Genomic DNA, 14,176 nt, shown 5'->3' with positions numbered 1-14,176 from the left:
AAAACCCTGCTTTCCCCAAAAGGCTTTTATTTGTCATCAATATTGCAAAATACAGTACAAAAGCATCAGCCAAGTGTTTCTTACAATGTACAAATCATTTTTACCCCACATCATTGTAAATTAATAAGCAACCAAGCTATGATTAGCTGCTGCTTATACTTCTGGGTTAGGCAGAATGAGGACAGATTCAGTCTGTCCATTCCAGTTACTAGTTAAGTCAGCCTTGGGATTACAAGCGAGAGGGGGTAGTAAAATAAACCGCAATGGGATGGTTAGATATCATTAGCACAAGCCTGGGCTGGGCCACATGACAAAAGCCATTCACACTCCCAAATGATATGGAGTTAGATGCTGTCCAGTGCAGGGAAGCAGGCTGTGTTGGTTTACTGGCAGCAAGCACATGACCCCGATCTTCTGGACAGGGACAGTGCTGGCTCTTTTCAGCAGCAGGCCAGATGAGAAAATGAGGACAAACACAATGCTGCCACAGAGACCACATACGCTTACTGGCTTATTTGTAACTCAGCACAGGACAATTCTTCCTTCCTTCATTGTGAATTGGAAAATGTGATTACAGGAGGGAATGGAGCGTTTTCAGCTTCTGAAGCAGAACAAATGCAGACTGGCAAAAGTCGAGAGCAGCCCCAGCAAGGAATGTACAGGAGCTCCGGGGGCGACACCACTCTTGGAGTTGCAGAGGTCCCAGCTGCAGCAGGATAAACTCAGACCCGATTCGATATTAAACTCCGATTGGATATCTTTGATGTTGCACTTACTCTTGTTCCAGCAGCGACGGAAAAACTGTTTGGCTTTACGGAAATAAGAAGAGATGAACAAGCTTGATTACCGACAGGGCAATGAAACTGGCCTAGGGCCCAATAAGTTTCTGAACATGTCCCAACTCAACATATACTTCAAAACTCTTATACTTCAAAACATACTTTAGCCATGAAAAACAATCCAAAGTGATGAACCTACTGATCAAGAAGTGTAGCAGGCTGATGAAAGCATGGCAGGAACCACTCTCTGGCTGAAAGTGAATGATGTGAGGATGGGGTGGCAGGAAGTCTAACATGAGGTGGGAGAAACTTTCTGGCCCAGTTACATCTAAATGAAGGCATTGGTTAATTCTGATCCACAGAGACCAAGTTAGCAACACTATGGAAATCTGCAGGAAGACACCTGGCTCGATATTGCAAACAGAAAGGGAATTCCACTGACATCTCTTACCTTGCTCACTGATCTGCAGCATTATAAAAAAACATTTTCTCTACTAATTTGCAACTTACTGGGAGCTGAATTCTCCTGATGTATACAAGGAATCAACTTCCCCAAAGGCCACTGATATTTGCAAGATAATTGAGGTAATTATGCAAATGACACAACACCCAATGATTTGAGAGTCCCTTATTATCAAATTTATGCCTCATGATGATTATCTGACTGACAGTGATCTTTGACATTTCATTGTCCTTTCAGAAAACCTTAATGAAAACTTCCACTTTTCCAGCACATTTGAGTGATTATGATCCTCAGCTGAATCTCCTCCACCCCATCTGATGCCCCACAGGCGGTAGCAAGCAGTGCTGAATTACTTCTAACAGTAAGAGATCAACATTGCAGCATTGGAAAGAATCCAAAGCATTACAAGGCAGAATCCGCAGATTTCTTTCACACTTGACGGAATGTCTGCAGAGTTGGCAGATCCTGAAATACTTACTGTGGAAGGTGACGTTGAGGCAGGCATTCTGGCCAGTGATACATGACTGTGTTTTGCACAGAGAGTCTTCCTCAGTTTCACACACGTAGCACTGCAGGGCAGACCCTGTCGACAAAAGAGGGAATCTGATTTACTGAAGCAGTGTACGTGTGTGTGTGTATACAAAAACACACACACACACAGGAATATCCAGCATAACCCACAAAGAGTCTGCACTCTCTAGGTATACACTGCCTGGTGTGGAGGCTATGGTCCCACTAACGGGGTTTATACTGTCAGAATATATATATATATCCATTGCAGGTGCACAGCTTCTGCATAAACACCCACAGGAAGTGTTCTCTGTAGATACAATGGCCTCCCAGAAAGTCTATACTACGTAAGTTTACAACCCCCAGTCACAGATGGGTACACAACCCCGCTCACACTAGAGACAAATACCTAGCTCCAATGCCCACATTGTGTATGTATGCACTCATTCCAGTGACCAAACTGCTAAAGGATCCCTACTCTTTAGATATGCGATGAGTACATGGGTCTACAGACAGTCTGTGCTCTTTGGGTATATGGCCCCATCCAGCACAGGTACAGGCTCCTTGGGCCACGCCAAACAGCCTCAAGTCCAACGCAACTTACCAAAGGCTGAGCAGAGTGAGACGAGGAGCAGAAACTTCAGAAAGCTGTGTTCCATGGTTCTTGAGCACCTAAACAAAAGATGTCATCCATTGGTACAAGACCATATGATATAGAAGCAGAATTAGGCCACTTGGTTCCTTTACCATAAACTAATTCCAGTTCATTGCACAAAACCCAATCCAGAATAGCCGACCCCCTAGTAGACTCAACCACGAACTGCTTTAAAAAGCCATCTTGTAGACATTCTACAAACCCCCCTCTTGGAATCCAAAATCAGCACCAACCGGATTTTCCCAATCTACCTGCATATTGAGATCCCCCATGTCTTTCGTAATATTGCCCTTTTGACACGCACTTTCTACCTCCCGTTGTTATCTGGAGCCTACATCCTGGCTACTGTTCAGAGCCCTGTATACAACCCCATCGTGGTCTTTTTACTCTTGCAGTTTCTTAGCTCAACCCATAATGATTCTACACCTTCCAACCCTATGTCACCTCTTTCTAATGATTTGATTTCATTTTTAACCAAAAGAGCCCTTTGGCCTAACTACCTGCATGGCCGTTCAATACAATGTGTATCCTTGAACGTTAAGTTCCCAGCTATAATCATCTTTCAGCCATGATTCAGTGAAGCCCAGACATACATGCCAGTCTGTAACTGTATTACAAGTTCAACTACCTGATTCTGTATACTGTGTGTACTCAAATATCACACTGTCAGTACTCCGTTCATCACCCTTTTCGATTTTGTCCCCCTTTCACATTGCAACCCATCCTGTTGACTGCAATTTTGCCCTATCAAAAGCCTCTCCTTGCTAGCAGTCTCACTACACACTGCTTCTGTTTGTAAACCAACTGCCCCACCCTCAGCCCTATAAGTCTGGTTCCCGTCCCCCTGCCAAATTAGTTTAAACCTCCTGAACAGCTCTAGAAAACCTGCCTGCACGGATATTGGTTCCCCTCGGGCTCAGATGTAACCTGTCCCTTTTTGTACAGATCATTCCTTCCCCCAGAACAGATCCCGATGATCCAGAAATCTGAACCCCTGCCCCCTGCGCCAGTTCCTCAGCCATGCATTCATCTGCCAGATCGTCCTGTTCGTACCCTCACTGGCATGTAGCACAGACAACAGAGATTACTACCCTGGAGGTCCTGATTTTCAGCTTTCTTCCTAATTCCGTAAAATCTCTCTTCAGGGCATGCTCACCTATGTCATTGGTGCCAATTTGTACCAAGGCTTCTGGCTGCTCACATTGTGGACCTGATCCAAGATATTCCTGACCCTGGCAAGTGGGACAACAGAATCACATCCCTATTCCCCTCACTACAGAATCTCCTCCCACTACTGCAGTCCTCTTCACCTCTCTGTGACCTGCCTCCTGCAACCTCGGGCTGACTACCTCCCCGTAGCTCCTATCAATCACATCCTGAGTCTCTCATATGAGCCGAAGGTCATCAAGCTACAGTTCCAGTTCTTTAACACGTTCTCTGAGGAGCTGCAGCTCGGTGTACCTGGTGCAGATGTGGCCATCCGGGTGGCTGGGGGTCTCCCAGCCACGGGAGCCAATCTCACTACTTTAACTATGCCCTAACAGGCAAAGAATATAGAATAAAATTAGAAACTTACCAGATACTTGCCTCTCCCAAGCCTGATGAGGCAAAGTGACCAACACCAGCCAGCTCATACAATGGCATTGTTATTTTTAATGAATCCGTCTCACTGGCTGGATGCAGTCCCACTCTAAAAACTGTCAGTTCTGTACATAGTCCCTTGTAATACTACACACACTTGCCACCTCAGAGCAGCAGCCTTCCAGTGAGCACTGCACCCTCCCCCTGTTCCTGTTTGGTGATCTTACAGGAGAACCTGTCCAAGCCAGCTCTATTAATTCCTCCCTCCTCAGTGAATGGGGAGGACATGGGCATGGGAGGAATGGCGATAGGGTGTTTGATGCTGGGGTAACACCAGCACAAGAGGTGAGTAGGGGCAGTGGCAAGGGCAGGGTTGCTGGCACACTGAGGCCAAATTTGCTGTAAGGACATGTTTTGTTCCAGATATACCAACATGAACTGCCGGCTGGTGGTGTAGAGGCACTGGCTCCACACTTCAAAGCGAATGGTCCTGAATTCAAATCCAGTCGGCTCCCAACACACGTTCCATCGTGCTAGCACTCAGCCTCATAAAAACAGTCAAATGCTACAGAAATGGCAAAAATGCTGCCTGATGTGTGAGAAAGGAACAATATACCAACATGAGGTTCAGGCGCTACAGTTAAAGGTCACTGAACTATCCTGGGTGCCATGGTAGCAGTGTAGTTAGCATGATGCTGTTCCAGCTCAGGCCACTCCAGAGGTCGGACCTCACCACTCCATAAGGTGTCTCCGTACGTCCTCCCCGTTGAATGCACGGGTTTTCCTCTCACTGTCCAAAAATGTACCGGGTAGGTCATTGTAAATTGTCCCGTGAAGATTTGTCAGAGGTTGCTCAAAGAGCCAGAATAATCTACTCACACTGTTTCCAATGTGGAGAGAAACTGTGTTCGAGAACAAACTTTCAAAACAATCTGCAAATATATGACAGGGATTCATACCAAGAACAAGATTAACTCAAGGCCACAACATGTACTTCTCTCCCCCCACCACAGTCTCTGCATATCGACATACAAGGAGTTAAGTGGTTAGAATTTTATACAGTGCTGATATCTCTCCTATCAAAGCAACTGAAAATTGTCTACTAAATTTGCAAGTTTCCCGGTCATTAAAATAACTGATCATATAACCAAAAGGATTGGATCGCATTACTCAATATAAGATTTTTAAGTATGTACAGTGGATTTGATTCCATGTTATTTAGTCCCCCATGTGAATGTACAGTGGAAATGACAAAATCTCCAAGTATTCAACATTCTGGGATAATCAAGCTGTAGTACATGGCACACTGGATTTACAAGGGATCGGCTCCAGTTTACAGAAGAAATGGAGATTGCATGGAGAAATATGGGAACGCCTGGGGAAGGGCTCGTGCTTCCAAACCTGCCCTCAGCAAACAGTGCAGCTTGTTATCACTCTCTAATCTATCGTTTTCAAGCTGATTGCTAATGTTTCAGTAAGTAGCACTGATTTCCTTCATGTGTTCCCCAGAAAACCTGCGACACTGCAGACGCAACCGTGTCCCAACGGCCTGGCAAGAGATTGCTGAAATCCAGTGCAGCATCTAACCAAGTGTGGTTTCCTGGGTAAACTGGTCAACGGGCAGTAAAGGCTATGGGTGGTTCTGTACCTGCCAGTCATCCCAAAATGTTCTCAAGCCAGCCACCTTCTGCTGCTTCATCAATAATCTTCTGCAAGGTGAGAAGTGAGGACGTTTGATGCTGAGTACAAGATTCCTCAACAGCAACCCATGACACACAACCATACCTGAACAACTTGGGCTGATAACGGGACAAGAAAGTAGGTGAGTTTACGGATGGCACCAAAATTAGTATAGTAAGCAGTAAAGGGCATCCAGGTTACCACAGGATCTACAGCAATTGGTAAAGAGAGCAAAGGAGGGGTAGATGGATTTAAACTCAGACAAGTTAAACCAGGGCAGGATTTGTACAGTAAATGACTGGGACTGAGGAAGTGTCGTAGGACAGATTTGGGGGGGGGGGGTGGGAGGGAGTGTGAGGGGGTACAATCATTGAGTTCCCTGAAAGTAGCCCACATGGTAGTGATAAAGATTGCCAGCAGATGCTAAAAATCCAGAGGGACAAATGGAAAATACTGGAGGAACTCAGGAGGTCAGGCAGCATCCATGGAGAGGAATAAACAATCACCATTGCAGGCTGAAACCGTTTGTTCACATGGTAGTGAAGTGCCTCATCACAATTTTCAAGGTGAGAGGGGAAACATTAACAAAGGCAAGTTTTTCCAAAGGTGACAAGGAGCCAGAGGAGGGTACAATGACAACATTTGGACAGCTCCAAGGTTTAGAGGGGTACAGGCCAAATCGATGAAAGCCACCTTAGTCAGCATGGACAAGTTGAGCCCAAGGGCCACCTGTAAACCGTTCAATGATAAGCAGCCCGCTCTTACCCAGCTCCAACAAAAGTCTAATCTACCCCTTCCTGCCATCAACTGCATGGTCACTGCCCAGTCGTCCACGGTCAAGAAAGGGGGTGGGGGGGGTCATCACTGACCAGAAGGACTAAGGAGAGCAAATCAGAAACTTGAAATCCTGCAGTAACTCAGTCCGAACTCCCCACAGCCTGACCGTCATTCACGGGGTTAAGTCAGAAGTGCGAGGGACACTCTGCATTCGCTTGCACGCAGCTTCAGCAAGCCCAAGACACCGCACAGAGTACAGAGCCACCGCCAAGTCTACCAGATGAACCCGCCATCACCACCACCATCGCTCACCTACATGGAGGGGCACCTGTCACCCCACAAGAGCGGGGCGTGAGGACGGGACGGGGGGTACCTGCAGCTCTTCCTCTGATCCCACTGCATCGCCGTCAAGGGAGACGGTCAGCACCGCACAGCCGAGACCCCGTCACCCAGCTGAGACCCCGTCACCCAGCACCGCACAGCCGAGACCCCGTCACCCAGCACCGCACAGCCGAGACCCCATCACCCAGCTGAGACCCCGTCACCCAGCACCGCACAGCCGAGACCCCGTCACCCAGCCGACACCCCGTCACCCAGCTCCGCACAGCTAAGACCCCGTCACCCAGCACCACACAGCCGACACCCCGTCACCCAGCTCCGCACAGCCGAGACCCCGTCACCCAGCTCCGCACAGCCGAGACCCCGTCACCCAGCACCGCACAGCCGAGACCCCGTCACCCAGCCAACACCCCGTCACCCAGCACCGCACGGCCGAGACCCCGTCACCCAGCCAACACCCCGTCACCCAGCACCGCACAGCCGAGACCCCGTCACCCAGCACCGCACAGCCGAGACCCCATCACCCAGCTGAGACCCCGTCACCCAGCACCGCACAGCCGAGACCCCGTCACCCAGCCGACACCCCGTCACCCAGCTCCGCACAGCTAAGACCCCGTCACCCAGCACCACACAGCCGACACCCCGTCACCCAGCTCCGCACAGCCGAGACCCCGTCACCCAGCTCCGCACAGCCGAGACCCCGTCACCCAGCACCGCACAGCCGAGACCCCGTCACCCAGCCAACACCCCGTCACCCAGCACCGCACGGCCGAGACCCCGTCACCCAGCCAACACCCCGTCACCCAGCACCGCACAGCCGAGACCCCGTCACCCAGCTCTGCACAGCCGAGACCCCGTCACCCAGCTCCGCACAGCCGAGACCCCGTCACCCAGCTCCGCACAGCCGAGACCCCGTCACCCAGCTCCGCACAGCCGAGACCCCGTCACCCAGCACCACACAGCCGAGACCCCGTCACCCAGCCGACACCCCGTCACCCAGCACCGCACAGCCGAGACCCCGTCACCCAGCTCCGCACAGCCGAGACCCCGTCACCCAGCCGAGACCCCCATCACCCAGCACCACACAGCCAAGACCCTGTCACCCAGCACCACACAGCTGAGACCCCCGTCACCCAGTTGACCCCCCCGTCACCCAGCACCGCACAGCCGAGACCCCTGTCACCCAGTTGACATCCCCGTCACCCAGCACCGCACAGCCGAGATCCCTGTCACCCAGTTGACACCCCGTCACCCAGTACCACACAGCCGAGACACGTCACCCAGTTGACACCCCCGTCACCCAGCACCGCACAGCCGAGACCCCGTCACCCAGCACCGCACAGCCGAGACCCCGTCACCCAGCCGACACCCCGTCACCCAGCACCGCACAGCCGAGACCCCCATCACCCAGCACCACACAGCCGAGACCCCTGTCACCCAGTTGACACCCCCGTCACCCAGCACCGCACAGCCGAGACCCCTGTCACCCAGTTGACACCCCCGTCACCCAGCACTGCACAGCAGAGACCCCTGTCACCCAGTTGACACCCCCGTCACCCAGCTCCGCACAGCCGAGACCCCCGTCACCCAGTTGACACCCCCGTCACCCAGCACTGCACAGCAGAGACCCCTGTCACCCAGTTGACACCCCCGTCACCCAGCTCCGCACAGCCGAGACCACGTCACCCAGCCGAGACCCCCATCACCCAGCACCGCACAGCCCAGGCCCTGTCACCCAGCACCACACAGCTGAGACCCCCGTCACCCAGTTGACCCCCCCGTCACCCAGCACCGCACAGCCGAGACCCCTGTCACCCAGTTGACCCCCCCGTCACCCAGCACCGCACAGCCGAGACCAGTCACCCAGTTGACACCCCCGTCACCCAGCACCGCACAGCCGAGACCCCTGTCACCCAGTTGACATCCCCGTCACCCAGTACCACACAGCCGAGACCCCCGTCACCCAGTTGACCCCCCCGTCACCCAGCACCGCACAGCCGAGACCCCTGTCACCCAGTTGACACCCCCGTCACCCAGCACCGCACAGCCGAGACCAGTCACCCAGTTGACACCCCCGTCACCCAGCACCGCACAGCCGAGACCCCTGTCACCCAGTTGACACCCCCGTCACCCAGCACTGCACAGCAGAGACCCGTCACCCAGTTGACACCCCCGTCACCCAGTACCGCACAGCCGAGACACGTCACCCAGTTGACACCCCCGTCACCCAGCACTGCACAGCAGAGACCCCTGTCACCCAGTTGACACCCCCGTCACCCAGTACCGCACAGCCGAGACACGTCACCCAGTTGACACCCCCGTCACCCAGCACTGCACAGCAGAGACCCCTGTCACCCAGTTGACACCCCCGTCACCCAGTACCGCACAGCCGAGACACGTCACCCAGTTGACACCCCCGTCACCCAGCACCGCACAGCCGAGACCCCCGTCACCCAGTTGACACCCCCGTCACCCAGTACCGCACAGCCGAGACCCCCGTCACCCAGTTGACACCCCCGTCACCCAGTACCGCACAGCTGAGACCCCTGTCACCCAGTTGACACCCCCGTCACCCAGTACTGCACAGCCGAGACCCCCGTCACCCAGTTGACACCCCCGTCACCCAGTACTGCACAGCCGAGACCCCCGTCACCCAGTTGACACCCCCGTCACCCAGTACTGCACAGCCGAGACCCCCGTCACCCAGCAGCCCAGCCGCACCGACCTTCGGGATCCCCTGCCCCGCCCCAGGCCGCCTCACAAAGGAAAGCCCCCCCCGTGACACGGCCGCCTGAACCCGCCCCAGGCCGCTGTCCGGAGCGCCGCGCCCTCGCTACCACTCACCGACCTCCGTCCCTCAGCCGCCACGATGATGTGCGGACACCGCCCCGCTCGGCAAGTGAAGCGGGCAATTGGACCCGCCCGCCGGAGCCGTTACCCCTGACGTCACTGCTACCCCACGTGTCCTAACCACGCCCTCTTCCTGCGGCACCACCTTCTGGTATCCATCTCACCGTCATTTCTCCTCTGACTGAGCTGATGATCTCAGCCCGCCTTCTTCCCTCCCACAGCGCCACCATCCGCCCGAGCGACCTCCCTGTACAGCGACCACCATCCAACAGCGCCACCATCCGCCCGAGCCACCTCTCTCCCACAGCGCCACCATCCGCCCGAGCGACCTCCCTGTACAGCGACCACCATCCAACAGCGCCACCATCCGCCCGAGCCACCTCTCTCCCACAGCGCCACCATCCGCCCGAGCCACCTCTCTCCCACAGCGCCACCATCCGCCCGAGCCACCTCTCTCCCACAGCGCCACCATCCGCCCGAGCCACCTCTCTCCCACAGCGCCACCATCCGCCCGAGCCACCTCTCTCCCACAGCGCCACCATCCGCCCGAGCCACCTCCCTGTACAGCGCCACCATCCGCCCGAGCGACCTCCCTCCCACAGCGCCACCATCCGCCCGAGCGACCTCCCTCCCACAGCGCCACCATCCGCCCGGGCGACCTCCCTGTCCAGTTCCCCCAAACACCAACGAACACCTTTCTTCCCGTAATCACAGCGCAGCTGGTCATTGTGTTTGCTAAATTAATTTATTATTGCAAAGATTTTATTTTGCATGCCATCTATACAGATGCTTTCATCACTTCAGTGCATTGAGGCAGTGGAAAGGAAAACAAAATGCAGAATAAAGTGTTAAACTTTCATAGTGCACGCAGTGAGGTACAAGGTCAACACGTCACCAGGATGTTCAATAGTCTTTTACAGTGGCGTAGAAGCTATACCTGAGGCTGGTGGTACCTGCTTTCCAGCGTAGGTATCTCCAATCAGACTGAAGTGGCAGATGTATCAGAGGGCACGGTCTGCAGGGGTGGGGGCTACTGCACAGGATTGTAATAAGCTGCAGGAAGTAATAAGAACCACCCACCACCCTGCTCCATCTGGCAGAACTGGCCCTCAACCTGAACAACTTTTCCTTTTGCACCTCACACTTTCTCCAAACCCGAGGGGAAGCCATGGGCCTTCGCATGGGCCCCAGCTATGCCTGCCTCTTCATCGGCAACGTAGAACAGTCTATGTTCTAAAGCTTCCCCGGTTATACTCCCCAACTCTTCCTCTGCTACATCAATGACCCCAATCATGTTCCCATGCTGAGCTTGTCAATTTAAAAATCTTTACCTCTGAATTCCACCCTGCCCTTAAATTCACTTTGTCCATTTCTGAAACCTCTCTCCCCTTTCTCAATCTCTCTGTCGCCATTTCTGGAGACAAACTGTCAGCTGACATCTTTCATAAACCTACCAATCCCACGGTTATCTCAACTCTACCTCTTCCCTTCCTGTCTCCTGTAAAAATACTCTTTCCTTTTTCTCAATTTCACCTCCGCCACATCTGTTCTGAGGACACAGCTTCCATCCCAGGAATCAGAGTTGTCCTCCTTCTTCATTGAATGGGATTCCCCTCCCTCTACAACTGATGCTGCATCTCCTCCATTTCCCAGACATCCGCAATCTCCCCATCTTCCCACTGAATAGAGTTCCTCTTGTCCTTACTTACCACCCCATCAGCCTCCACATCCAACACATCGTCCTCCACAACTTCCACCATCTCCAAAGGGATCCTGCCATTAAACCTATCTTTGCCTCCCTCCCCTTCCACTTCCCGCAGGGATCGCTCCCCCCACGATTCCCTTGTCCATTCGTCCTTCCTGGCACTTACCCTTGCAAGTGGCCTAAATGCTACACCTGCCTATTCACCTCCTTCCTCACCTCATTTAGGGCCCCAAACAGCCCTTCAAGTGAGGCAACACCTCACCTATGAATATGCTGGGGTCTATTGCATCCTGTGCTCCCAATGCGGGCCTTGGTGAGACCCGTCATAAACTAGGGGACCGTTTCGGCGAGCATCTCTGCTCCATCCGCCATAAGCAGGACTTCCCAGTGGTCAAGCAGTTTTATTTCCATTTCCATTCCCATTCCCATGCCCATTCCCGTTCCCATTCCCATTCCCGTTCCTGTTCCAACGTGTCAAGATGAGGCCACCCTCAGAGTGGAGGAGCAACACCAGATATTCCATCTGGGATCTGGGTAGCCTCCAACCTGATGGCAGAGATATTGATTTCATCTTCTGGTAAACAAATTCCCCACCCCCCAACCCATTCCTCTGTTCTCCACTCTGACTTCTTAATTCTTCTCCTCTGCCTATCACTTCCCCCTGGGTCCCCTCCTCTCCTACCAGATTCCTTCTTCTCCAGCCCTTCCCCATCCACCAAGCTTCACCTGTCACCCTACAGTTAGCCTTGAAGATTTTATTCTGGCATCTTCCACCGTCCTTCTGTCCCGAAAATGGGTCTGACCTGAAACATTGACTTTTCCAGAGATGCTGCCTGATCTGCTGAGTTCCTCCAGCATTGTGTGCGTGTTGCTTTGGATTTCCAGCACCTGCACTCCTTCTCGTGTTTAAGGGAGCTGTAAACTAAATCCGCTCTATAATGGGCACTAGTCTCCATTGTATCAGAATCAGAATCAGGTTTATTATCACCGGCATGTGACGTGAAATTTGTTAAATTAGCAGCAGCCCTTCAATGCAATACATAATATAGCAGAGTGAAAAAAATAATAATAATAAATAAAATAGAACATATTAAATAAACAGTAAACAATTATGTATATTGAATAGATTGTTTAAAAAATGTGCAAAAACAGAAATACTGTATATTAAAAAAGTGAGATCGTGTCCAAAGCTTCAAAGTCCATTTAGGAATCGGATGACAGAGGGGAAGAAGCTGTTTCTGAATCGCTGAGTGTGTGCCTTCAGGCTTCTGTACCTCCTACCTGATGGTAACAGTGAGAAAAGGGCATGTCCTGGGTGCAGGAGGTCCTTAATAATGGATGCTGCCTTTCTGAGACACCACTCCCTAAAAATGTCCTGGGTACTTTGTACGCTAGTGCCCAAGATGGAGCTGACTAGATTTACAACCTTCTGCAGCTTCTTTCAGTCCTGTGCAGTAGCCCCTCCATACCAGACAGTGATGCAGCCTGTCAGAATGCTCTCCACGGTACAATTATAGTTTTTGAGTGTATTTGTTGACATGCCAAATCTCTTCAAACTCCTAATGAAGTATAGCCGCTGTCTTGCCTTCTTTGTAACTACATCGATATGTTGGGACCAGGTTAGATCCTCAGAGATCTTGACACCCAGGAACTTGAAGCTGCTCACTCTCTCCACTTCTGATCCCTCTGTGAGGATTGGTATGTGTTCCTTCGACTTACCCTTCCTGAAGTCCACAATCAGCTCTTTCATCCTAGTGATGCTGACTGCCAAGTTGTTGCTACGATGAGGTGCAATGCCTCAAAAAGGTGGTGTCCATCATTAAGGACCTGCATCACCCTGGTCTGCCTTGTTCTCATTGCTCCCATCAGGAAGGAGGTACAGGAGCCTGAAGGCACACACTCAGTGATTCAGGAACAGCTTCTTCCCCTCTGCCATCTAATTTCTGAATGGACATTGAACCCCAAAAAAACTCAATACATTTTATTTCAATTTTTGCACTTATTTAATTTAACTATTTAATGTACACATACTTACTGTAATTCACCTGGCCAAACAGCATCTATGGAAAAGTGTACAATCAATGTTACGGGCCGAGACCCTTCATCAGACTGGAGGAAAAGATGAGGGTTTAGAGTAAGAAGGTAGGGGAAGGGGAGGGATAAGCATGAGATGATATGTGAAACCAGGAGGTGGGGGGAGGGAGGGATGAAGTAAAGAGCTGGGAAGTTGGTTGGTGAAAGAGATACAGGGCTGGAGAAGGGCGGAAGGTCATGGAAGGATGAAAAGGAGCGGAGCTCCAGAAGGAGGTGATGGGCAGATAAGGGGATAAAGGGGGAGAGGGCACTGCGTTGTGCCTGTGATGGACCTGGCTGATTCTCAACCCTCTGCAGCCTCTTGCAGTCCTACACATTGGAGCCTCCACACCAGACTATGATGCAATTAGACTGCTCTCCACTCTTGTATGTTCAGTATTTCTATAATATTTAAGTGATCTTGTATATATATTGTTTGGTTAGGTGTTCTTGTTCATTTAAATAATTAATTATGTAAAATACATGAATTGCATTTGTCATCACACTATCACGTGATACCTGCGCGCCTCACTGAAGGTAAACCCGAAGTTACACCTGCATTTCGGACTTCGTATCTTCCTTTGAATTAATTTCATGTTTTGAAATTACAAAACATAACATTGGTGATGAGGTATTTTTAAAACGAACCCGACTCGGAGATTGACCTGTTGCAGAGAAACGTTCAAACTAAACAAAATGCAAAGGAACGGTCAGTAAAAGATGGAATCCAGCACGTGTAGTGAAACAGTTGAGTTAAAAAAAAC

At 51.6% G+C, this 14,176-nt stretch overlaps 2 protein-coding genes across 3 annotated transcripts; one reads left to right on the top strand and one right to left on the bottom strand.

Moving 5' to 3' along the window:
• On the bottom strand, nt 1-9,778 carry LOC132397104 (CD59 glycoprotein-like). 2 transcript variants are annotated; one of them, XM_059975403.1, is made up of 4 exons: nt 9,633-9,715; nt 2,357-2,424; nt 1,721-1,825; nt 1-809 (listed from the first exon to the last, which is right to left on the bottom strand). In XM_059975403.1, the coding sequence occupies exons 2-4, from the start codon at nt 2,409-2,411 to the stop codon at nt 595-597; spliced, it is 375 nt and encodes a 124-aa protein (XP_059831386.1). In that variant the 5' UTR covers nt 2,412-2,424; nt 9,633-9,715; the 3' UTR covers nt 1-594. The 2 variants fall into 2 exon arrangements, with proteins under 2 accessions (XP_059831386.1, XP_059831385.1); XM_059975402.1 differs by having other exon boundaries at nt 2-809; nt 9,629-9,778.
• Nucleotides 6,372-8,179, top strand: LOC132397534 (uncharacterized). Its single transcript, XM_059976363.1, has 2 exons — nt 6,372-6,516; nt 7,318-8,179. The coding sequence occupies exons 1-2, from the start codon at nt 6,372-6,374 to the stop codon at nt 7,923-7,925; spliced, it is 753 nt and encodes a 250-aa protein (XP_059832346.1). The 3' UTR covers nt 7,926-8,179.
• Nucleotides 9,779-14,176: the final 4,398 nt, after the last annotated feature.

The sequence above is a fragment of the Hypanus sabinus genome, chromosome 7 (genome assembly GCF_030144855.1).
Source record: "Hypanus sabinus isolate sHypSab1 chromosome 7, sHypSab1.hap1, whole genome shotgun sequence".
NCBI lineage: Eukaryota > Metazoa > Chordata > Chondrichthyes > Myliobatiformes > Dasyatidae > Hypanus > Hypanus sabinus.
Note: the sequence above shows the minus strand (reverse complement) of the source record. Positions and strands in the feature narration are given on the sequence as shown.

What these genes read in the sequence shown, in the direction of transcription:
- LOC132397104 (XM_059975402.1), bottom strand. Translation starts at nt 2,411, where the DNA reads ATGGAACACAGCTTTCTGAAGTTTCTGCTCCTCGTCTCACTCTGCTCA. An exon ending in CTCACTCTGCTCAGCCTTTG is followed by an intron (nt 1,826 to 2,356) that starts GTAAGTTGCGTT and finishes TTTTGTCGACAG; the next exon opens with GGTCTGCCCTGCAGTGCTAC. An exon ending in CCTCAACGTCACCTTCCACA is followed by an intron (nt 810 to 1,720) that starts GTAAGTATTTCA and finishes ATTTCCGTAAAG; the next exon opens with CCAAACAGTTTTTCCGTCGC.
- LOC132397534 (XM_059976363.1), top strand. Translation starts at nt 6,372, where the DNA reads ATGGACAAGTTGAGCCCAAGGGCCACCTGTAAACCGTTCAATGATAAG. An exon ending in GTCCACGGTCAAGAAAGGGG is followed by an intron (nt 6,517 to 7,317) that starts GTGGGGGGGGTC and finishes CACCCAGCTGAG; the next exon opens with ACCCCGTCACCCAGCACCGC.